Here is a 23,709-nt window from a genome sequence, read left to right as displayed (position 1 = left end):
ACATTGCGCCCCTTTGCCTTCCGCAGGCTTCGAGGAGGATATTCTGATCGTGTCCGAGGGGAAGATGGCCCCGTTCACCCACGACTTTAGGAAAGCCCAGCAGAGGATGCCCGCCATCCCCGTCGGCATCCATGCCATGAACTTCACTTGGCAGGCAACGGGACGGGTAGGTGCCGAGATGGGGCCGCGGCAAGGGGTGGGGACGCTCTGTAAACCCAGGCAGGTGCTTTGGCCTTGGAATAGTTGAGGAAACCCTCTCCGAGGCGTGCTGGGGCAGCCCGGAGAGCGGGAGTCCGAGGCGCGGGCGGGGGGCTCGGGGAGCAGGGATTGCTGCCAGCGCGTTGGGATGGATGGCTGGGAAAGCGCGCTGGGAAAGGGCTGGAAGGTGCGTGGGAGCGCCGGGCGGCCCGGCCCGGAGAACCCTCAGGCTGGTGAGACGTGAGACAGAACTCACTAGGAACACCCCAGTCGCCTGTACTTGCCGTAAAATTTTGTACCGGACCGTAGTTCCGTGGATTCAGTTTTCTTTCGTCTTTAGCTTATGAACATACGCTACAGGCTCTTCATTGATCTCTATGTACTAAATGTGCAGGCTAAATTTGTAGTGCTACTAAATAGCAATTCTCTTCTGTAGACCTAATTTTACCAAGTTAAATTGTAAAACCACATAAATCTGTAGTTTATTGAATGCTGTTGGATTCTTTTGTTGAAAATGTAAGAATCTGTGACATATTTTTGTGAAGAAACATATGTATGATTTGACACACTGACAACATATGTTGAATTTGCATAAAGCTGAAACTTGTTAGTGTACATTATCATGGATACAGAAAAAACATGGTGGCATAAAATCCTGGATAAAATTATTTCCTTTTTACAGTGATGAACAGTGACTTTATACAATAAAGAACTTTATAGAGATGAAACGATATTTCCATTTAAATTGTAATCATTGGTTGTATAATTCAGCTAATTGCAGCTTCACAAATTTTGTTGTTGTTTTGGTTGTTTTGAAAGTTCTCTACCTACAGGACTTGTTTGGCTTCAAGGTGTTGTCTGATGCCCTTGCAATTTTTGCTGTCCTCACAAAGCCTTTGGGTTTAGGAAATGCTTCACCCCCTCCTCCAGAGAGGAAGGTGAATGCTGAGAGACAAAACTTGCTCACAAAGGCTGCCTTGCTCTAGGTCTTTGGCGTTCCCATCAAGCTTTACAGAGAAAACAGCTTTGTACGCCCAGGGCTGGCATTCAAATACCTAGAAATAATTGCTGGTTTTGGGACTGTGTTTTCTGTTCCATTTCTCTGCCAGCTTCAGTTGCTGTTGATGATAAAACTAGCTCTTTTTTAATGGGTGATCAAGATGTTAGACTGAACACTGTCCTCTTGGATTTCCTTCTTGTGCTCTGCTCTCCCTCCTTTGCTGCCTACAGGTGAATCATTAGGAAAAGGTGGTTCCAATACTGATTTCAGTGAGAAGAGTCACAGGCTTAAAGACAGTATAGGAAAATGTTCTGCTTGATGCCACTTGCAGGACGAAATCCTTTCTGAGCAGCTGCAAAGGTGTTTGACCCATTAGTCCTCCTCCTATTTTCCAAATTACTGAATTCCTCTTAGACAAAGCATAATTTGTAAGTGAAATACCTAAATGGTTAAAAAAGTTCTTCCAATATTTTTTTATGAGGGGAAGAAATGAGTACATTTTTACTTTTTTCCAGTGTTCTGTTTTGGTTTTAAGTATACATGTTCTTAGAAGTTTCCATTAACACATCCAGGGAAGTGCTAACAACTTACTACCTTTATTCTGTACTTTTCTGGGAATTTCCGAAGTGAGGGAAGGGAAAATGAGAAGTGGAAGGGAGGAGGAGAGGAAAAGAAAAGAAGAGAAAGGGGAAAGCAAGAAAGGAAGAAGGAAAAGAAATGGAAACTAGTACTTTTTGAAAGAAGAAAGGCATTTGAAATGCTGAAGTGCTAGACTGCTTTCTGCAAAATAGATGTTAACTAGCATACTGTTGCCTTCTGTTTGGTAAAACTGAAATAATTCTTCTGTGGGTGTTGTGCCTTATAGACCTCTTGACCCTGTATCCCAGTTGAAATTTGAAGATGTTTCTCTGGGCCTCCAGTGTCTGGGGGCTCCCAGTAGTATATGCCTCACCTCTAGGAATAGCTAGACCCTTTTTGGGTCTACAGATACAAGGCTTCTCTTGAGTAAGTGCAGGATGTCCATGGCATTACACAGTTCCTGGTCCTGATATCAACAAGATGGGGGCCAGACAAGGTCAACCCAGCACACCTGGGATCCCCAGCAGGGCACTGTAGCATGTATAAATATCCAGTGGGTAGGTCCCATCTACCTGCTCCTGGGATAAAGGATGATCCAAGTTTGAGGTGAGTAAATAATTCAACCCAGGGAGTGGCAATGCTTCTCAGTCCTGCATGGCTGAATATTCTAACTCAAAAATGGCTTGTTGAAAGGCACATTTTAGGGACTAGATTGCATTTGTATTCTGTGTAAACAGAAGTGCTTGAAACTCACTACATTTAGGTGTTACACTTCTGATGCAGTGGCCTTTGTTTCCTGAATACATTTTATGTGAAAAAGATTTAGTTTGATAAGCAAACAAAATAATTTTCACTACAAAGCATTAACCAAAGAAAAGCATTAGTCGCTTTTAATTGCTAGTCCATTACTTCTAATTAATTATTAGGAAATGTAAGGGGAAACCCAAAATTTAAGGGTCTGAGGGTGCTAAATATATAGGTTTTTTGCAAGTGAAATCAGGATGAGCCTGAGGTGACAAGAAAGTTAAAGGTGATGGGATTGTCATGTTTTTATCCACTTTATGCTTCTACCTATAAATTACAGCATAACATTACAGGTACTATGTTCTCTTTAGAAATGTTATCTGCATAAACTGACAGTTACAAATTTCTTTGAATTGAAAGGTTTAAAAAAGCAAAAATCAGTGATAATATGTAGTATATAGCACGCATCCATGTAACCACTAGAGCTCACTGGTGTGCTTCTTGCTCTTATTCTGGATGGTTTTTCCAAAAGAAAATACAATGGCTTTTAGTGGTCTTGTCCTCTGTGGAAGATTGAGCTAAAAAACTTCCCAGTGAGACCCTATCACGGTGATTAATGCTGCAACATGTTTACATGTTTTCCACGTGTCCACTAGTGAAAGTTACCAAAGATTGCAGTGATAACATAATCTCTACAGCATTTAAGAATTTGTGACAAGTATTTAATCATCTCCAAATCTACAAAAACCAACATGTATTTTTAACTTTCAGTGGGAATTCTGAGAGCTGCAAAATTAGGTTCACATCCTGGAGAATATTGGTGGAAGAGAACCATATTAAAAAGTTGATTATTTCCCAGACAGCAAGTGATCAATGACAGAGCAGCAGCCCAGTTTATTTAATAGACAGGAGGTGAAAAAAATAAACCAAAAAGCAAGTTGGAATTTTTGTTGTGTAACATTCTCTGGTCTGATCCAGAGAAATAGTCAATCTGGGCCACAACCTGCCCAGGCTGTTTTTTTCCTTTCAGATATGGGAGAAGTATTTGTGGTCAGATGAATTATTGTGGTGGCACATTTCCCCCTCCCCACTGTTATGAGTAGCCCATAGTTCCTCTCCTGGTGCATAGTTGAATGCATGACATGACACCTGAAATAAGTCTCAAAGAGTTATTCACAACCTTGAGTCAATCAAAAAGGTGCCCACCTCTGAGAAAGAGGGAATGTGGTCTTCAGTGCATTTTCTATGGTCATTTCTGTATAGTTAAGTGAAGGTCAGGAATGCTATGTAGTTAACAGCTCCTGGAGGCTAGTTGTGATCCCAGCAACGTGCCCATCAGCCCTGAACAGCTCAGCCTTGAATAGCTCTATGTCTTATACTGCTGAGATGTAGCCTGACCATAAAGATAAAATGGAATATCCAGCTATGCTGGGGGAACATTTGTTTCCTTGCTCAGAGGAAAGATAGTAGGCCACCAATTTTAAGGCATTAGTGGTGCAATAAGGTGCTCCAGTCAAACATGGCTATTTCCCTGATAAACTGAAAGAAAATTTAAAGTATTGAATTTCAAAACCTAATTCTTCAAAGGAAACTTTTCTTCAAAGAAACTGCTGAATTTTTTTGTAAATATCTTATTTGTAACCAGTCATTACAGTGATGCTTTTCAGCTTAAAAAATATCTAATATGCAAAATTTAGGAGTTTTTTTCCAATAAAAGTATGGCTCTTCTTGAAGTTTGGTCAAGGTAATTGTGTTAACTCACACTCCTGTGATTTTCAGTGATACCTTCACTGCACCTTCATGTCACCAAACTGGGGAAATACTTTGTTTTCTGACCTCTGTACCAAAATTTCCATGTGGAATGTGAAGATGTTTACATACTGTGAGCATGATTTTTAGACAGGGGGTTCTCAAATCAAAAGCACAGCTCAAAACCTTTAATATTTAGATTCTACTCAGCTGTGGTATTTTGCGTCTCTGTGTTGTAGACATGCCACCAGGGATCAAAGTAATACTGTAGAAATCCCACTTTCTTAGTGGAGCAGGCATGTGCCAGCCATCTGTTCTATCTACTGATAGAAAACAGCAGTAAAGTTTCTCAAAGTTTTGCCAAGAAGAAAAGGGGGATTTATTGCTCAGCAGAGATGAGTTACAAGGCACCTTGTAGTGTAAGCTGCATCTGGTTTCCATAGTAATTTACATGGCATGTGTGTAAACTACACAATTATTCTTTTTACACAGCAGTGTAAACCTATGTTAAGTAAACAGTTCAAGATTTTCATTGTTTATCATTTCTATAAATAATTCATTTTTAACAAAACAAAAAGCTAGTTGTAAAGTGTTTTTCACTACTTTTACAGTAGTAGCTGCAATGTACAACATAACTGCTGAAAAGCATTGGAACTAACAAGGACATCCCAAGCTTCAAGATTATATTTTGCAAAATTGTACAGATTTTACTCCCTGTGTTACTAACAATTTTTCTGAAATAGAAAATCCAGGCTTTCCTCTTGTGTTGCCTTCCTCTGTTTCTTTTTTCTATTTGTGGAAGTGAAAATGTTTTCTGGCAACATCACCTCTTTTTACAGACAGTTTCACAGGTATATTCTCAGTGATCTTAAGTTGATGCCATTAACAAGTAATGCTATAGAGAAAGACCTAACAAAAATGAGAACTAACTGAACTAATTTCATGTATTTAACATCTTCTCTTGCTTTCACACTTTCCAAAGAGGTTTTTTTGAGGCTGCAACTATTATTGACTTGATTTTAGTCAAGTGCTTATGTACATACAAAACAAACGTAAGGAACCACACTCTTCCTAGGGCATGCAGATATGTGAGGAATAGGGTGTGCCCCAGAGTTTTCAAAACTGATATGTAGTAGATATTTGCATCACATTGAATAGAATTTCAAGAGCTGAATACCTTAGCTCAGAACAATGAGTTCCTGATTAATATTTTTAAAGCTTTCAAGAAAATGCATCTCAAAACCTCTTCTGTTTTTCCTTCCTGTGATTTTACATTTGGCTTGTTAGGGTTTGCTCTTCTTTTATTTGCCTTTTTCTGTACAAATTCTACCATCTGAAAGATTCTACTTTACTTGTACTAGTCTCTTTTACCATGTTGGATTTTTTCATTTTGCTGGGAGGTTTTTGTTTGCTTCTTGACAGTTTATTTGTGGCCAAGCTCTTCACTGCATCAGTGAACTGTAGCCCAGACATGGTGGAAATGTAATACCCACCTTGACTGGCTGGCAGGGCTGTGCCTGATGGAGCCCAGGCCTTCAGCACTGCCTTCCCCCACACTCCAGCTGCAGAAGTGAGGAAGTGGCACTTAGATGAAAAAGGTGCATTGCTCCAGCTGGAGAGCAGTTGCTAGTGGTCCACCTCAGAGGTCAGTCAGTCTCACAGTGAAGCAGCAACCCAAAATCTGCCTCAAAAAAAGTAACTTAAAGAAAGCAAAGATGCCGTTACTATTGTACAGAGGCATTAGGAGGCTTTACCCAGCTCTGATACCTGAAGTCCACCACAGTATGTGGAATCTTAGTATGTTCTGTTCATAGAAGACCTTAGCAATGGCTTTCAAAGATTTGGGGTGATTTTTTTTTCCCCAGCCATACAACAAGAAAACCCCTGGGATTTTTTAGCATCTAAAATAAAAGTTTGCTTTGTTTTCCAACCAGCTGACTCCAACCAGATGGTGGAGTCCATCTTTTTTGGCCATACAAGGAAAAATGGGCAATTATCTTTGAGCTGCTTCAGCACTTGCTGTCATCAGTGCTAAATACGTCAATAAATAACTTGAAGACCAAGCACCGCTTTCAGAGCTGGTCTCACAAATCCTCTGAAGTTGCCCCTTTGCCTGGATAAAAAGCTAGGTAAACCCAGCTGATCCTAAAGGAAATAAATATGCCTGACATCAAACCTGGCAATCTCCCAGCCTCAGGTTTTGGCTGATCACCAGGCAAAATAAACTCCCAAACAGCAGCCCACTAATGAGAAGATCTGTCACCAGCTCTGAACACTGAAGCACAGAAACCTGCAGCAAGAGCCAGAGAGCCAGCCTTTGCAATAACAGCTGTCCAGAGAAGCAGAGGGCAGGCTCTTGGAACATCCTGACCATCAGAGAACAGAGCTTTCAATTCTGTGATTATGAACCTGATTTTTCTCAGAACACGTGGAAGACATGGACAAATCACAACCTCTTGATGAGCAGAAGTTAAGCTCTTCCTGCAATATTTTCTCCTTGCCCTCAACTTGCAAATGTGTGAATATTGATACAGCCAAAGGGAATGTGAGACTTAAAACCTCATAGACAAATAATCAAGTCCAATGAACACCTTCAGTAAGGAGTACAAGTACCAACTTCAACCTGTTGCTTTTAAACTACAGCAAACACTGGTCTCATTTTGCCAAGTTTGAGCCTTAGCCAGTTTTCTTTCTTGCAGAGCTTTTGGGAAATAAATTGAGCTGTTGAAACAGAGTCTACTTGAGTAACCATGCTGAAACAAATTTATTTTCCTGTTGTGAAGCCACATAAAGTTAAAGCATACATAAAGTTTCTGCAAGCAATTATGTGGCTACAATATTCCTAGCAGAGACTGTCAGGGAGAACAGGCAGGTTGCACAGCAGAGCACACTTCAGAGAGGAAGAAGGGGCAAAATACAGTTATCTGGGTCTGTAATCATGAGCAACAGATGATATGCGTAACATATTAAGAGCTGAGAGTTAATTTTCCAGCAAAGCATGTTAGCAGTTACCTTGATTGATATTTTTGTTTTGCTTTGTGCTGCCTTTTTTACCTCCTTCCTTCCAATTTTGCACAGAAGCCTCTATTTATATTGCATAGGCTTTATCTGATTTCTGTATTGCCAAGGGTAGCTGAAAGCTTGTAACCCAGCATGTTGATTCCCTCTGATCAGACCTGTGGCGTGTTGGTGTTAGGTACAGCATGGAGCAGCTTATACTGATCCTTAAGGCAAAAACTATAAGTCTTCATCACATCAAGAGCCATGGGTTTCACATTTTTACTTGATCTAATGGTAACTTTCCTTTGATGGGACAAAGTCTGCAGCTTATCCTGCCCACTGACAGCGTCCGCATTTGAATTGTATCTGTGTGAATATCCTGCTTACTTAATATTCCCTTTTTAGTTGTCTTGCCAAATATTTACAGTAAACTTCATCATTTTTATAGTATCATGATGCCACTGCTACTTTTATTCTATGATTCTGTGAACCACCTGACACCAGAATTAGATGTAAAACATTTCTACAGGCATATCCTATTTATATAATACCTTTATTCATCCAAAAGTAAGGGCTTTCTCATCCTGTAAAATACAATCAAACAGTATAAATTTATTAAATTATGTTAATTAGGAAATACTTCAAAGTACAAGGTAGCTGAGAGTTTCTGGGCAGGAGGAAGGGTGACCTGGGGGTAAAAAGCTCACATTCTCTGCAAATTCTTGTAGAATCTCTTGCTTTTCTGCCACTTCCCAAATGCAGCAACTCCAACAGAAACTTCTGTCTCTAGGTTTATATATGTGTTCCAGTCCCTGATTGCAAAGACTGAATTAAGTGCAGTGAGGTCTTTCCCCCTTCCTGATTTAGAGTAGGTGATGGATCATACCAAGGTTCTTAAGCCATTTCTGTGCCCTGTAGTGATGTAGAGAGCAGACCTGACTGCTCAGCAAGGTTTGTGGGGTGGGATATTGTTCCCCTCCAGCATTTTTTTCTTCCTGAAAGTGTTGTGGACCCCATTCAGCCCAGTGCTACTCACTTCATTCATCAAAAAAGGCTGGTTTGGGGTATTTGGGGAATCTCCAGCAGCCTATGACTCCAGCAGAAATTAGGGATTGTCAACATATTTGGAATGTATTGAGTGGCAAAAAGAACAATTTGGTCCCAGTCTGCAACAGCAGACCAGGTTTACCACAGATACTCATCAAGGAATAAATTATACCTCTGATCTTAGCAAAACTCTGGAATCCCAAATGGGACAGTTGTCTTATAGCAGAGTGCAGACTTTTGCTGTCATTAGACTCCTGCTTGTTTTTCATCACAGGTAAATTTGGGCTTGGGGAGGTCCACACATTCATTTCTGAGGCTGCCATTCCTCATGCATTTTCTCTAATAAAAATGAGGTTAGGGTCTCTGCAAAAGATTCTTCTGGGGACCTTTCAGCTGCCAGCCCTCCCTGTCAGGATTTAGACTGACACAGGATAGGTCACATTATCCAGAATCAAAAAAAAACACAACAGAAGGATGTCGTTTTCTCAAAATAAACTTCCTGCCTTTCTTAGTGGGCCTTATTCCTGCGTGTTTAAAAGGTTTGTCTGGAAGCTCAGCTTGACCCTCTGTCAAGGCAGCAGAGTCCGGGCCTTGTGAAGATGCCTATGCTGCAGATAGACTCCACCTGCACCCAGGGAGGGAAAGAAAGGTGTTTCAAGACAACAGGTAAATCAGATTCTAGCTGGGCTGAACTTTCTTCTGCAAGCACTGGTCTCTGTCCTTTGAGTGTACAGGAAGTCAAGGATGAGCTGGTTTTAAAAAAGATACTCCATTTAGATGCTGGGAAATACACTGGACCTCAGCTCAGAAGACTGGACCTGTGAGGCTGGTACTGTAACCAAGGGATGAAGCTGCGCTGACCCTGCCTATGGAAAAAGTCCAAAAGACAGAAAAGCTCTTTGTAGAACCTGCTCAGATTCCCACCAGAAGCTGGAGATAGGATTATTCTTCCTTACTTTACTCTGAAGAGAAGTCCATCGTGCTTTGAATAATTCAGGGTATAGTTATGGAGGACAGAACTCTGTGGCAGACTCTGTAGTACATGGAAATATGACAGCAATATACATCCACTTAGCAGAGTCTTCATTCAGTAGAAAAATCGGTGTGATTTCAGGTACAACAGCAAACACACAAGTTCCTTTTCAGATACACTTAGAAAGCACTTAGTAGTGAATTTAGTTTTTCTTTCACAGTAGTATCTAGGATTTGCTTTGATCAACAACAGCCTATGAAATAAGAAAAAAATGACTCTCAATTTTCACAAAAAAATGTATTTGAAAATCCATGCAGTAGGTATTAAAAGAGAGCAGTGTTAACAAAGTCTTTCCTAATGACTAGTCAGGACAGAGTTGAGTTTTTGCATCTTTTCAAATTTTAAACACTAGTCTTCCTGTAAAATAAGGCTGAAGACCAGGTATCTGCTGAGCAATAAATAAAGAAACTCTCAGTTAGAGGTGCTGCAAACTTTCTGTCACATGGGTACACAAAAGTGGAGGCATCCCTCTTTGAAACCCTTGAAGGACTCCAGTCTGACAAAAGCTGTTGTGAGATTTCGTAACTTTTGAGAAAGTTCACTGCTTACATTTTGAAGAGAGATATTTATATTTATTATACAAGAGTGCCAGTTAAAGCCAAGATAGAAACACATGGACTCAATAAAGGCCAATTATGTGACCTTTGCTGTTTGCCACGCTTTTAACTTGTGTAAGTAATTGATTACACTTTCATGAGATCATAATCAGAAGGTTGTTCTTTGGTAATGGTGTGCTAGAGGAGCTTTATCCTCAACTTCAAAGCTATTCTGTGAGGCTTAAGAACAAAGAGTTGGAAGTTTGAAGCGTGGCCAAAATGAATCTGTATGCATTATCCATGTTTACCACCATTCAAGAGGTGGATTAGCTTATTCTTAGTCTGTGAGCTTTCCCTCATCACATCAGATAAGCCTCATCTCTAAGCTTTACATTTTTGCTCTTAGAACTATTCTGCTTAACTAAATATAGTGTCTGTTCAGATTCCCATCATAACTAACCTAAATGCTTGTTAGTGCCATCACTTCCCTAATTGTAAAGATTTTATTGAAATTATTTTACATTCCCTGTGAAGAATTTTCAGGGTAAATACTAATTATCAATAAGTCTATCCAAAGCCTGAAACTGTAAACAGACTGTAATCTAAAGGTGCCCACCCAGGATCAGCCAACCAAGTTTTCACTTACTTTTCAAGCTGTGAGGGAGAGAAAATAGCCCTATGGGTTTTTCTCAGTGTACATAGAGCCACATAGAAGTGTTGCAGGTGGCAGTGACAGGCCTGAAAAGACTTGTTTTCTTAGGAAGTAACCTGATGAGACAGTGTTTTTTGTATTTTTTTCTCTAAGGGCAATAATAATTTTCTCCTTTTTTATTAGCTTTGGGAGGTGGGTGTGACAGTGTTCACAGGGGTTTTCAGGATGAGGGAAGAGACGTCGATCTGACTCCATATTTCAGAAGGCTTGATTTATTATTTTATGATATATATATATATTACATTATGACTATACTAAAAAGAATAGAAGAAAAAGTTTCATCTCAGAAAGCTAGCTAAGCTAAGAATAGAATGGAATGAATAATAAAGGTTTGTGTCTCGGACAGAGAGTCTGAGCCAGCTGGGCTGTGATTGGCCATTAATTGTAAACATTCAAGATGGGCCAATCACAGACACACCTGATGCATTCCACAGCAGCAGATAACCATTGTTTACATTTTGTTGCTGAAACCTCTCAGCTTCTCAGCAGGAAAAAATCCTAAGAAAAGGATTTTCACAAAAGATGTCTGCAACAGGTGGGTATTTTGAACATCCGTTATCATTAAATATCCACCACTACATCTTTTCCTGGGTGAACAAAGAATGAATTAGCCCTTGCTCTGCTGGAACAAGAATTAACTTTTCAGGAGAATAGCTTTCAGGATACCAGAGCAATATGTTTTGTTGAAGATAGCAAAGGCTTGTGTGTGTTTTACTTACTTTAAATCTGAACTCTTAATGGTATATCTCTTTTTGATGTACTGTTTGCTTCTCTCTCCTTCCGCAAAGCAGAATTATCGAATTTTCATCTGTAAGACATGAGAGAAAACAATTTAAAGGAAGCTTGTGCACCAGGCCTGGTTCATGCAGAGAAATAGCATTCCTTGCTAGAAATTTTCAAGACATAATTAACTGCATATTTGTCAAAACCTTGGTGATTTTGTCTTCTTTCAGCACAATTTTTTTCAAAACTAATCTGGTGAAGCTGTGCTAAAATGCATTACAGAAAATGTGTTAAACAAAAAAGGTCTAAATATGGGAAGCTGGGCTATTTTGCTTTCTTTGTTTCCAAATAAAGCAAGAGAGAGGAATGAGAAACTCCGAGACTTTCATCACTGAAGAGCTGTAAATTTGTTGTGACTGTTTTAAGAAAACCATGCATGCTGCATGCCTTTGTCTCCACGTGCTTGTGCTTAACCTGGAGGTTGCTGTGCATCTCTTTGCACAAATGCAAAGGCTCCACCAAGGCTCCAGCCTGGTGGAACAGCCCCACTGTCCCCACTGCAGGTTCCTGCTGCATCAAGGGTTGCCTCTGATCTAAACCAAAACTGTATTGTCATTAGCAGGCTAATGATGGACAGGAATGTGTACTAGGCTTTTATTTGTCCCTCTGTCTCAGGAGCCTGCTTTTTTAGGCATGATGATGATTTTCAGAGTTAATGCTCGGCTGGTATACTTGGATTTTTCTTTTTCAACTCTGTTCCTCTCAAACCCATCTTTCTAGCAAGCCCTTCAGCTTCCAGTCAGAGATTTCAAATTACTTTTTCAATTTTTTCAAATTACTGCTTTCAAATTACTGCTTCAAATGCTAGAGTGCCTCCAGAGCTCAGGTTCTGGTGAGAGAAAATATTTGCTCAAAATTACTGAGTAGGAGCCCTGTTTCCCATGTCTCCCAAAGAGCAGACAACTGCCAGAAACAATGCCAAATATAATCTAAATCTATTATGTTGTGACCTCACCAAGCTTCTTGGCAGCGATTTTTTCTTATTACTTATCTTTATAGAAATTATTTTCTCAGTATTTGGAGGAAAAGTGATGTATTCTGCAAAGATTTCAGACCATCTCCCCAGTGCAAAGCGTTTTTGGAACGCTGTAATGTCACCTTTCAAAATCTGAGGTTTCTTTTAAAAACAAATGATAAATTTCACTTTACCAATTTCATAAATCATTCTGTTGGAGGACCTGATCTGCCATCCACAGCTAAATGCCACACGAGACATTAAGCACCAGTTAGTCATCTTCCATTGGCAAAATCAGAGTTTTATACCATTCTTCTAAAACCATTAAAACCACAAGTAGTTATTGTTGAAAGTTTCATGCAGGGATGCACTCTATTGTTAAAAAGTCTTCCTTCCCTCTTGTGCATGGATTTTCTTCAATCTGCCATGATTTCCTTAATGAGAAGAAAGCAGGCATAGAAGAGGCTCTACAGATTTGTGAGCATTTCACCACAGCATTGTCTAATTACTAATGTCACATAATGTATTTTTCTTTGAGGTTTCCCATTTCTCTGAGTTCTAGTTAGTTTCCTTTTTTTAATTTATTTGAAACAGCAAATATCTCTATTCCTCCTTTTGTGTGCATCTCTGTTTTTTTAACCCTGCTGCTTCAGTCTGTTCCCATACCCTTAGCAGCTGATACTGGAAGACAGTCAGATTACCCTGTCTTCTATGTAAACTGATTTTCTCAGAGCAGGTTTCAGTATTGCTTCATGTTGTTGAGCATGCCTCCCATTTTAAGTCTACCTCTTGAGCCTGACAGCAAGTTTCTGAGTGTTACACTGAGGTGTGAAAAATGGTTTACCCACTCTGTGACAGGACCAATTCATGGGTTCTGTCCCTAGCACAAAAATGGGCAGTCTGTAGGCAGACACATTATTATCTGCTTGTCTAAGGGAGCCCCATTATGTTGTTCATGACAGAAGTGTCTAGACTGCAGTGCAGTAACATAATGCTCACATATATGTACAACTTCCTACTCTGGCCAGACTCCTTCAATAGCCTGTTATGCACGGTACAGATAATCTTTGTTGGAATTTATCTCACTTTGCTTCATGCTTCATCTTGGGGCACAGACCAACTTCTCTGACCTAATGCAGTGAATATCTTGGAGAAGCAATGGTCCATGCTGTAAACACCTGACAAGCACATACATTGTGTCACTTCGTGACTTTATTTATGGCATATGCAGCTGTGAGCATCTGCTATGGATAATGCAGGGTAGAATCTTCCAGTGTGTGCATAGCCAGAAATATTTGTGGATCTGGAATAAAAAGGAACTTCTTTGATGTGTTTCTTCCTTTAAATATAGAAAATTGGCATTAAGATATATTTGTCATTTAATTGATAACAGAATATTCAGCATTGATCTCTTTAAAATAATGAGAAGAAAATATAGTTAATTTCTTACATCTACTTTCAAAGCTAACATACATTTGCTTCTTAATTAGAAAGGGTGTAGATTTCATTAGGTTATTGAACCATAACATACAACAGTTCAAGCTACTCTGCTTTGCTTTAGGTACTACAATTCTATGTCTATCGTGTAAAATGAAGAAAATGTAAAGCTTACTATTGTGAGTTCTTTGATAAAACATGAAAGAAAAATCAGGCAGAAACAACATGTCATATGAATGATAGAAGAGCTTCGGTGCAGTAGATCTTGAACCAAGGAAAGGAGATCTGTAGGAATTTTAACTGTATATCATTTAAAACCAAACTGCCGACAGATGTTTTCTGCAATACTTGTTAGAGGGCTTCATTATTTTTATAACCTTTTAAATTCCTCTGATTTATAGAAAACAGCCATTCAGACTCCATAAAAGTTAATCCCGACCAAGGAATTATTTACCTAAAGTGAAATTTCCTCTCTCTGCTTTACCCATATGGGGAACTGTTAAAGGGCAGCTGCTTGGGGCTACCTGCTGCCTGAAAGCAGCAGCTCCCCAGAATGTCCGCACAAGGTCTGCAGGGGTCCTTGCCTCAGTTTCTGAGGATCTCAAAGAAAGATTTTCCACAGAAGTAAAGCATACTTCTCCTTGGGTGCTTCCTGAAGTCAAGCCAAAAGTCCTTTGTCCATGCAAAGTGTGTAATTGTCAGTGAGCAGCAATTTAATGCAAACCCCATTTTCTTCACCACCCTTGACAATACTGTTCATCTAAGATATACCTTCACTACCAAATTTAGATCTTCACATACCAGGGAGTTGGTAGGCCGGCTTTAAAAAAAAGAACAACCAAAAAAAAACCCAAAAAACCCCATGAGAGTGCCTGTATGATGGAAAAGAGAATTACAGATGATAATTTTTTCCCTTTACTGTCAACAATATCCAAGCAAATCTTGTTCTCACTACCAGGTCACTCACAATGACTACTTGCAGCATAAATTACAGTAGTCACTAGACCATATTTTAATTGCACAAACCTGTATCTTCAGTTAACCATCATCACTAAATTTCATGGTAGTTTGGAACATGGTAAATATTTGCTGAGAGCGTATTGTTTGCTTTTCAGCCATGATGATTAATGCAAGTTAATTGCCAATTGGAGTTGGCAATCAACTCCAATTACAGTGGGACAATATAGGAGACTCAATGTAGGGTTAGTGTCAAGACAGATTTTCTCCAAATATGTAGGATTTATGGCAGTCAAATCATGTTTTATGTTCACAGATTTGAGGAGTGAAACTACTCTGCTTCACTGTGCAACCTCTGTAGACTGGGATTTTTGTGTAAAACTTTAATGTCAAAATTTAACCAGGTCTATCCAGCACACATGATTTGCAAACATACTCTACAGCACATGACTTTGAAGTTAAGCTAGCTGGATCTACCTAAGGTGTTTCAGCTCTTAGATATTATCATTTCAAGAAGTTCAGTTCCTGTCAACTCAGCAGATGTACAAACTTTTGCAGAGAAATGGTGAGAGCAGTTATCTCTCCACAGTGCAATGTGTGGTTTTTCTTCTGAGCAGCCTGTTGCTTGTGCAATGTCTCTTCCCATCTTTTGAACGTGCCATCAGAGCATGTTCCTGCCTCAGGCACCAACCGCTGCTACGCCTCTGCCCTGCTTAGAGGAATTACTTCCTTCAGCAGCTGTGAGTATTGTGGCTCATGCAGCAATGGGTCCATGGGGAACTTTCTTTTTGTCTTTGTCCTCAGGCGCTAGAAAATTGGCTCTAGAAAATGAGATTCCAGTCCTTTTCCTACAAATTGGGAATCTGGCTCACAAGCTGACCTTCCACAACAGTGTGTCTGGAATGGAAATACGGGAGTGGAGCTATTTGGACTAGTTACCAGTTGTTGTTTACTAGAATAGTAAGAACATAATGTTTTAATATCCCAGGTCATAACTCATTATGACCTGGTTTAGATACGACCAAACATCAAAGCTAACCAATGAGAAACAGACAGTGGAGCCTTGACTCACTCACTGCACTATTCTATAGATGTGTGGAGACATACAATTATTTTTCTGAACCAAAGTTTTATTTGAAAACAAAAATGTTCACAATCTGACTTTATGGCCTTTTTTCATATTTTGGCATGGTATATTGTATTGGAAAAAAAATGTTTTTAATTAAAAGCAGCATTTTGAACATTACCCCAGACTTCATTTTTCATCTCTGGTTTTACTGTTTCTCTCCATGTCCTGTCTCCCTCACACATTTACTCCATGTGTTTAACCCCTACTTAAAACCTTTCATAGTTTCCTGCCCTATTGTTTTGCAAGGCCTCTGTGCCTACACAACACCCTCTGAAGATTGTCCATGTAGAGTGCAGCCCCTCATGCCATCTCCTCTCTGTTGTGGGGTGTCCTTACTGTCCCTACAGAGCAAGTGGATGTAATGCTAGGGCTGATCAGGAATTTCATAACAACCATTCTATCCAGGTCATAAGTGCTTTTCTGGTGTCATCAGTCCTTCTTGTACTAGGGAACTAGGATATTACAGGAGAAAAAGGACCTTGTTCTGGCTAAGGATATGGACAAACGTCTTACAGACATAAGCAAGCTATCATTTACCAGCCCAAGTTTTGGCTTTAATTTCTCTTTGCTGCACTCTTTTATCTAAAAAGTAGACAGAACAATACCATCTACTGTCAGTGAGCAGATGGAAACACATTTTTGCCAGTGCCCATGCTAAGGTCTCAAGCACTTACCTGAGACCAGCAGATAGAATTACCTGTAATCCCTTGTATGCTTCATGGTAAATGAGATGCCAAAATTTAACATAGAAGTTTCATTTCCACTTGCTCTGCACACCAGCAGTTGTGCTACTGACAGTAGTGGAAGCCTCTAGTGACTGGCTAAGGTGCATACATCTCAGCTGTGTGTGGTGTGTAGAGCCACATTGCAGACACATGATGGCACTTTGCATCAAATGTGAAGAAAGCTTGAACAGATGACCCAACTGAGAGGCCAGGCTCCCATGGACAAAAGTACCAGAGCCTGCAATCTGTGCCACAATGCAGGTGCTTACTGGGGGTAGGATTAAGGTAGTGGAAAGTAGTTTTTAAATTATGCCAACATGTTCTAGGGATTGCCAAAACAGGTCATTGATGTTGCAGTTAATGAGTGACATGAAGCCAGATTGGTAGGAGAGCTCTCAGCTCCACCCTTGGAACAAGGTAACGGAGTGAGGTTGAACAAGGCAGTGTCAGAGCTGTAAACAAGATATGTGTCCTGTTGTGGTGCCCCAGCAGTGTGGCTGCTCACTGCCTGGCACTGTTTGCCCAAGGCAATGAGCTGTGCAGACCAGCCAAGAGCAAGCCTGGATAATCTCATGCCACACTTGTATGTGCCCATGCCCTTTAAACTGCACTCATAGTACAGGAAGGTCATCGAGGCTCACCAGTCAGTTCCAGGAGGATTCTGCCCAAAAAACAGCTTTAAAAATGAGTTTAGTGTTCAGATATTTTTGTTGTCTGCCAGATGAATGGTGTAGGTTGTAAAAAGCATCTTCTCTGTCTAACTATATATTTCTCCACTATATGCATGACATTTTCCTTGCTGATATGCTGCATGCTGATTACTGTGTATGGTCACTCACAATCTATGAAATAAGAGGAAATTGTCTGAAAATTTTGTTTAGATGAAGAAGCACTTAGGGAAATTATAGAAACTAATCCAGTAAATGGCATCATGAAAAGTGTAGTAGTTCTGCTATAGTTTATGCGCTCAATAGTTTGCTTCTGTGAATACGATTAAAATAAATATAGATTTTTCATTTATTTTGTTGTAGGCTGAGTACTACTATGAATTCCTGTCTTTGCACTCTTTGGATAAAGGCATAATGGCTGATCCAACTATAAATATCCCCCTGCTTGGAACAGTTCCTCATAAAGCATCAGGTTTGTACTGTTGATATTATAAATTTTGTTTCTGTAAAATATATTCTACAGCCAGTAAAGTCTAAATATTTCATTATGAATTGTTGTTCTGAAGTTTATTGCCTAAAGCAATGCTTGCCACAGTGCTTGGCACTGAACAGTTTGTAATTGCCTTGCCTAAGTACAGCAGCATATTTTGTCTGAGTCAAGACACATGAAGCTTTTATGTGTGGGTAAATCAGCAGAAACTTGTACAAAATTGTTGCATAAAATTCACAAATGCTATTACTTAGTTGCACAACTTTTGGAAAACAAATTCTTTGATCACTATTGGAAAAGTTATCAAATTATTCTGTTTCTCAGAATTTGCAGTTTGTGGATGTTCTGCTTTCATTTAGGGTCATCAGGCATTCAGCTCAAAGACACAAGTTCTAGTTTAGGATATTATCATTTATTATTTATCCCTTAGTTGTGCCTTCTTAATCCTTCACTGGAATTTACAACTCCACAGCAGAGGCCGAGCCCAAGCCAATGCAAATGCTCCAGAAATACCATGGTGTGTAGTGAGCTGATTTGAGTGAAAAAGCTTTCCATGAAAGGTTATTGAATCCAGTTAGCTCTGAAGGGGATGAATAAGAGTGTATGTGATCTGTTTCAGGGTTCATACATGGTAGCCTCTGGTAGGAAGGCAGAAATTTGTATCTTGATGACAGCAGTGTCTAAGTGATTACTGTTTCCTAAATTGCCTTAGCCAACCTATGGGATAAATGTGGGAAAGAAATGAATAATAAAACAGGAAGATTGGACTGCAAATATACACGTTTTCATCTCTGATGAGTCTTTATTCCTTCTCTCTTTTTCAGTCGATAAATTCTGAAAGTCTGTGTATAATATTCTCCATTTTCAGCTTGTGGTAGATTGGCATTGAAGTAATGTTTCAATGCAGCTTTTTGCTATGACACCTGGAATTTAGCATGAATGATTGGTCTCTCCATTCAGTGTGGATTGAAGGAGTGGTATTGAAAATAGATTTGGGTGAAAGATGGTATGATATTTGTGCCACAACTGCTGCAATTGAATTGGTTCCAAGCCCAATGAATGTCAAATAAAGATACTTAAAAGCAACCTAAAAGTCATAGAGGCCAAGTTCTTGTTAAGCATTACTTACATCTCCATATAATGCAGGTGAGATTCGTGAAAAGCACTCTGCTGCACTCAGCATTTTCTAATATAACCCAGTTTCTCCCTTTATTTTTAACTATCTAGAAAGGATAGACCAAAATGACTCCTTTCTGACTGTGTTTAGGAAAACTTAATCTAAAAATGCAGGGAGGGCAGAGATGAGAGCTCACAGCTGCAGCAGAAGGTCTGTTAACCATCTTGATGGGAGATCTTATTAAAGATACAAAAGACTTGTCCTGTTGGCAGCACTGGTACCTCAGTTCAGGACTAATAGGGGCATGTCCATGGTGTTCCCTTGCATGGATCATGTGCATACTGGGTGTATAGATAAGCAGTATTTCAGTCCTGTTTGGTGTTCTAGTGCTCAGTACCCATACAATATTTGAAGCATGTGCACTTTTAATGGTGAGACACTACTGCAATGGTGGGTTTTTTACACTCCCTGTTAGCTGGCCAAAATTAACTAAGTAGTCCTAAGTAAATACATGCTATCAAGGTAGTGATTGTTTGCTACTTTGTAGTTATTGATATAATTTAAATGTTGGCAAAACAGAGTTGGCAAATCTAGTCTGGTTTGCCTGGATCTACTGCGTAATCAAAGAATTTTTCTATATGTACAGATGCCATAAGAAATTCAACCACAAGCTTGTATTTAGTGACAAATCAGCAATCATGGTATTTTTTTGAAAAAGTGTTTTACTCCAAAGAAAATTAATTGCCCTTACAGAGAGTTAAGGAGAAATAAAAGGGGAAGAACAACTATAGTAAACATGAGCGTGGGAAACAAGAAAGAGGATTAACAGATACCTTATTCAGAGGTAATTGAACCCAGTGGTTTTATAAAAATCAGTTGACTCTTGAAACTTTGAGGATATTTGTCTCCAAATAAGGCATATGAAAGGCTTTATTGGTGTAGGGTCTCTATAGCCTGTATTTGTCTTATGGCCAATGGTGGCCATAAGAAGACCTGTGGAAGAGCAAAAGGAGGACAAGCACATGTGATAGTTCCATTTACCCTCTCAGCTTTTACTACTTTCAGCATGATTTCCTGTGTCTTAAGTGATCTGTCTACTTTGTAAGCCCCTATGAGTTATAGATCTCTCTTTTTAGTACTTTTCCATGCTGTCCTTGAGTCCATATCATCTTCTGTTGCCTCCAATCACCTTGGCAAGGAGTTCACTGCCATCCATTGCATGAAGATCCCCCTCCTGTTGTTTCAAGTCTGACTGCAACAGCTTTATCTGATGGGCACTGGTCCTTGCACTGGTAGAGACAATAGGCAATCTATCCTGTTCATCCTATCCATGATTTTGTATACATCTATTATGTATCCCCTGATTTTTCTTCTCTTTGCCAGACTTTGAAGAGTCACAGCCTACTCAATTGCTTCTCATTGGATGCAGACTTGTCCTTCTCTTAGCTTTCTCTAATTTCATACATCCTGAGGTGAGGTACTAAATTCTCCTTGGATTTAAATGAGATTTAAATCACCTAGGTTCCTTAGACTTATTGAAAACCTATTGCCAAGTCCCAGAATTTGTAGCTGATTCAGTGCTCACAATATGATATTGCTACACCTAAACACATGTAAGATGTTAAGAAGACTGGAGATGCTTTTCAGGGAGCTTAAAGAGCTAAGACTGCTCAGCTTGTGCAAAAGATATTTGGGAGGAGTGTGGATACCTGCCCAGTGAGAAGCAGCTGGCTGCTCATTTCTGACTGCAGGGAAAAGCCTATGTAGGTCCAGTGTTTCAATCTGAGGGTGGTGAATTGAAAACAAAGTGAGTCATTTTGTGGCAGTGATTAACATCTTGAGCACCACACTCAGAGAGGTAAACACAGCTATAGGTGTGTGCCCAGAAGCAATGTAGTGGCCTGTGACTGAGCTAGATCTGTGCCCCTGAGTGACCCGAGCTGGCCCCTGCTGTCCCTGTGTGACCCAGGCAGGGCAGTTCTGGTGCAGGCTGGTGTGAGCAGGCTGCTGGCACAGCACTGCTTTGTGCATTTCCTCCAGCCCCACAGCCCACCAGCCAGGCTCAGGAGACCTTCTCTCCCTGCCCACTGCTGGTGTTGAGACGTTAAAATATAGGTGCTGAGCATCCAAACAGGCTGAAAATCTCTCCAAGCTCAGCAGCAGAAATCAGTGTCTCCACTGAGTGCAACACCATCTCTGCTCTTGCCTGCCGTGCTGGTAGAGTGGCAGTGGGCTGCAGGACTGTGTATGGGCTCCCACTCCTCTCCAGACCTTTCATGCCTGCTTTGGTTGAGATTGGTCATTCAGAGATGTCGCTTAAGCAATCGCAGTGGAGACTAAAGGTGGCTTTTGTTGTTGGCCTTGGCACACTTGCTTAGTGGGTAAGGTAATTGCTTGCAAACTTGAAGGGCTTGCAGATATCCAGGAGTTACTCTCAGCTGCTTCTACTGAAGAATTTAGAGAATTTCAGTTTCCTAAGCAGAGGGAAAAGGCATGACCTCCCAGACAAAAGGTATTAAACCTGCATTCTCTGCATCCTAGGAGAGCATGCTAATTACTACCTAAAATTAAATTAGGTTTAAGTCACTAGGTTTCCTTAGGTTAGTTTTCAAATTTGTTAAACTTTCCTTGTTCTATTAGAGCCATATGCTCTGCAGCCCTGGATACAAGTGCTCCAGAGGATACAGAAATATCTATGTGCAGGAGAGGCTGTTTTCTGGCCTGGTTTTGGGAGGATGGTTAATAGAAAGAGGTCCATATCTGTGATTCCCTCTCCTTGTTACTAGCCAGTGATGGACAAATGTAGACTGCATCCTGAATTAGGGAAGCAGGGACCACAGCTGAGGTTTGCCCTACTGTGGCCCTGCTCAGCACCGTGGTGGGCCACAGGGGCTCGTGGCCATGTTTTCTGATGCAAGGGACTTCCCTCTGTGCTTTGGTTTGACTGTGGTGCTGTTGGTGGCTGCTTAGCATCAAACAGGCATAAAAATGCAAAGATTCAGGAAGAGCTTAGAGGCTTTATTTCAACTCTGAACCACCACAGAGTTCAGCCAGGATCCAGGTGGTTTTTGCTCACAGGAGGGTCCTTTACTGCATATCTGTGTGCCTGTTCAGACACATGATTAAGTCCAAAAATTCCAGAGTGGGCAGTGCTGGAATAAAAGGTTTATGATCTGTGGCCTTGGACTCTAGTGATGCATTGCTGGGTTTTTCCCAAGGCATTTAAACCACAGCCAGATCTCAGGGGAGTTCAGGGGTTGCTACCAATTCAATGAAATCTAGATACAGCTATAGTGCTGTCATTAACAGTCTGCCACATCTTCCTCCCCATTGCAATTTGTTCAAATAAAACACATCCTAATCCAAGCATTGATGCTATGAGAAGGTTACTACAGTTTAAGAAGATTACAGAATTTAAAATGTATTTTTTAAATAATAAACTGTGTTTCCTTCTTGCCACCTGGTTACATGGTTTTGGTCCTTGTAAAGGTTGGTGCAAAAGCCCTTCGACTATGTAATTACTTCAGAATGAGAACTGCAAGGCACCTTTCTATTTGTAGGACTTACCAGAGGCAGAATAGGTTTTAGCAATAAATTATTCTGTATTTTACCAAGGCACCAAATAACAAAAATGACCAAATTATGGCTTGCAAAATTTTTATAGCAAGCAATCTAAAACAACCCAAATGTAGGGCTTTTAGCTCTGTATTTTATTAGGAAATCTCAGGCCAGCTTTAGAAGAAAGAATAAACAATTTCTATTAGTTGGATTTGACTTATCAGGCAGCTAAGAAGAGCCAATTTTGAAGAAGAGAGATAAAATCATTTCATCTCATGATTATTTAAGATCTCTTGTGACAATCACAACAGAGAATTCCATAGTTCTGAGGTACTGGGCTTACTTCAGCATTAAAATACTCCAGATTTACTGGCCTTAATTAGTTGCTTAAACTCTTTGTATTTCAAAAGTGTTTGAATACTTTTCCTGGAAAAGTAATGTCCAAATGTCACTATTCTCAACTAGCTCTGTCAGAGTGGGGTGTCTATGTCTTCTTTTTAAAAACTGCACCCATGGTCATACTTATCAAGTGTACCATTTGTCAGCACTTTATGGAGTAAGTTTTGGTTAGCTCAGTATCTCATTTAGGTAATATTTGCAATATCCAAATGAGAAAAACTTACCTAAAGTAACTTTTCCCCTAAATATATGTTTTTACAGAAGTCATGTGACAGCACAGAAAATTTAGACTCAGAAGTGAGCAGTTCAACTCAGAAAATTTAAAGTAGGCTTCCAGCATGCTTTGATATATCCTTAGATACCTCCACATGATTAATTTCCTCATCTGCAAGAAAAGTATGGTTGTGTTAAGATCACTATCTGTGCTATAGACTCTTGGGGTTATTTCAGCAAATGAACATAAGCTCTTCTCCTGACCTGCTTTACTTCTAATCCTAGAGCCTCTGAATAAAGGGATCAGTGTTATATTGTTTCATCAATGGCATTCCTCCAAAGCTTAGATACATCTATAACTTGGTTTTTTTTTTAGTATTGCAATGTATGCTTTTGTATGTATGTGTATATGTGCATGTAAATATAAGTGTTATTGGTATTATTATCCTTGTAGTTGTTCAGGTTGGATTCCCTTGCCTTGGAAAACAAGATGGGGTCGCTGCATTTGAAGTGAACGTGATCATAATGAATTCAGAAGGCAATATTATTCTCCAGACCCCTCAGAACGCCATCTTCTTTAAAACGTGTCAGCAAGGTAACACTGAAGAAAACATGCTGGAATGCTGTTAGATCAGGTCACCTAACTGTCTTATGTTTCATTTAGGATAAGAGCTAGAGAG

The 23,709-nt window shown here is 39.9% G+C and overlaps 1 protein-coding gene across 1 annotated transcript in view; it reads left to right on the top strand.

The window, feature by feature from the left end:
- Positions 1–23,709, top strand: part of WIF1 (WNT inhibitory factor 1) — a 37,739-nt gene that overhangs the window by 225 nt on the left and 13,805 nt on the right. Inside the window, exons 2-4 of the mRNA XM_036401632.2 lie at positions 27–166; positions 17,616–17,724; positions 23,484–23,624. Of these exons, the coding sequence (XP_036257525.1) occupies positions 27–166; positions 17,616–17,724; positions 23,484–23,624 (390 nt within the window). The remainder of the gene's footprint in view (positions 1–26; positions 167–17,615; positions 17,725–23,483; positions 23,625–23,709) is intronic.

Source organism: Molothrus ater, chromosome 5 (assembly GCF_012460135.2).
Source record: "Molothrus ater isolate BHLD 08-10-18 breed brown headed cowbird chromosome 5, BPBGC_Mater_1.1, whole genome shotgun sequence".
Lineage (NCBI taxonomy): Eukaryota > Metazoa > Chordata > Aves > Passeriformes > Icteridae > Molothrus > Molothrus ater.
Note: the sequence above shows the minus strand (reverse complement) of the source record. Positions and strands in the feature narration are given on the sequence as shown.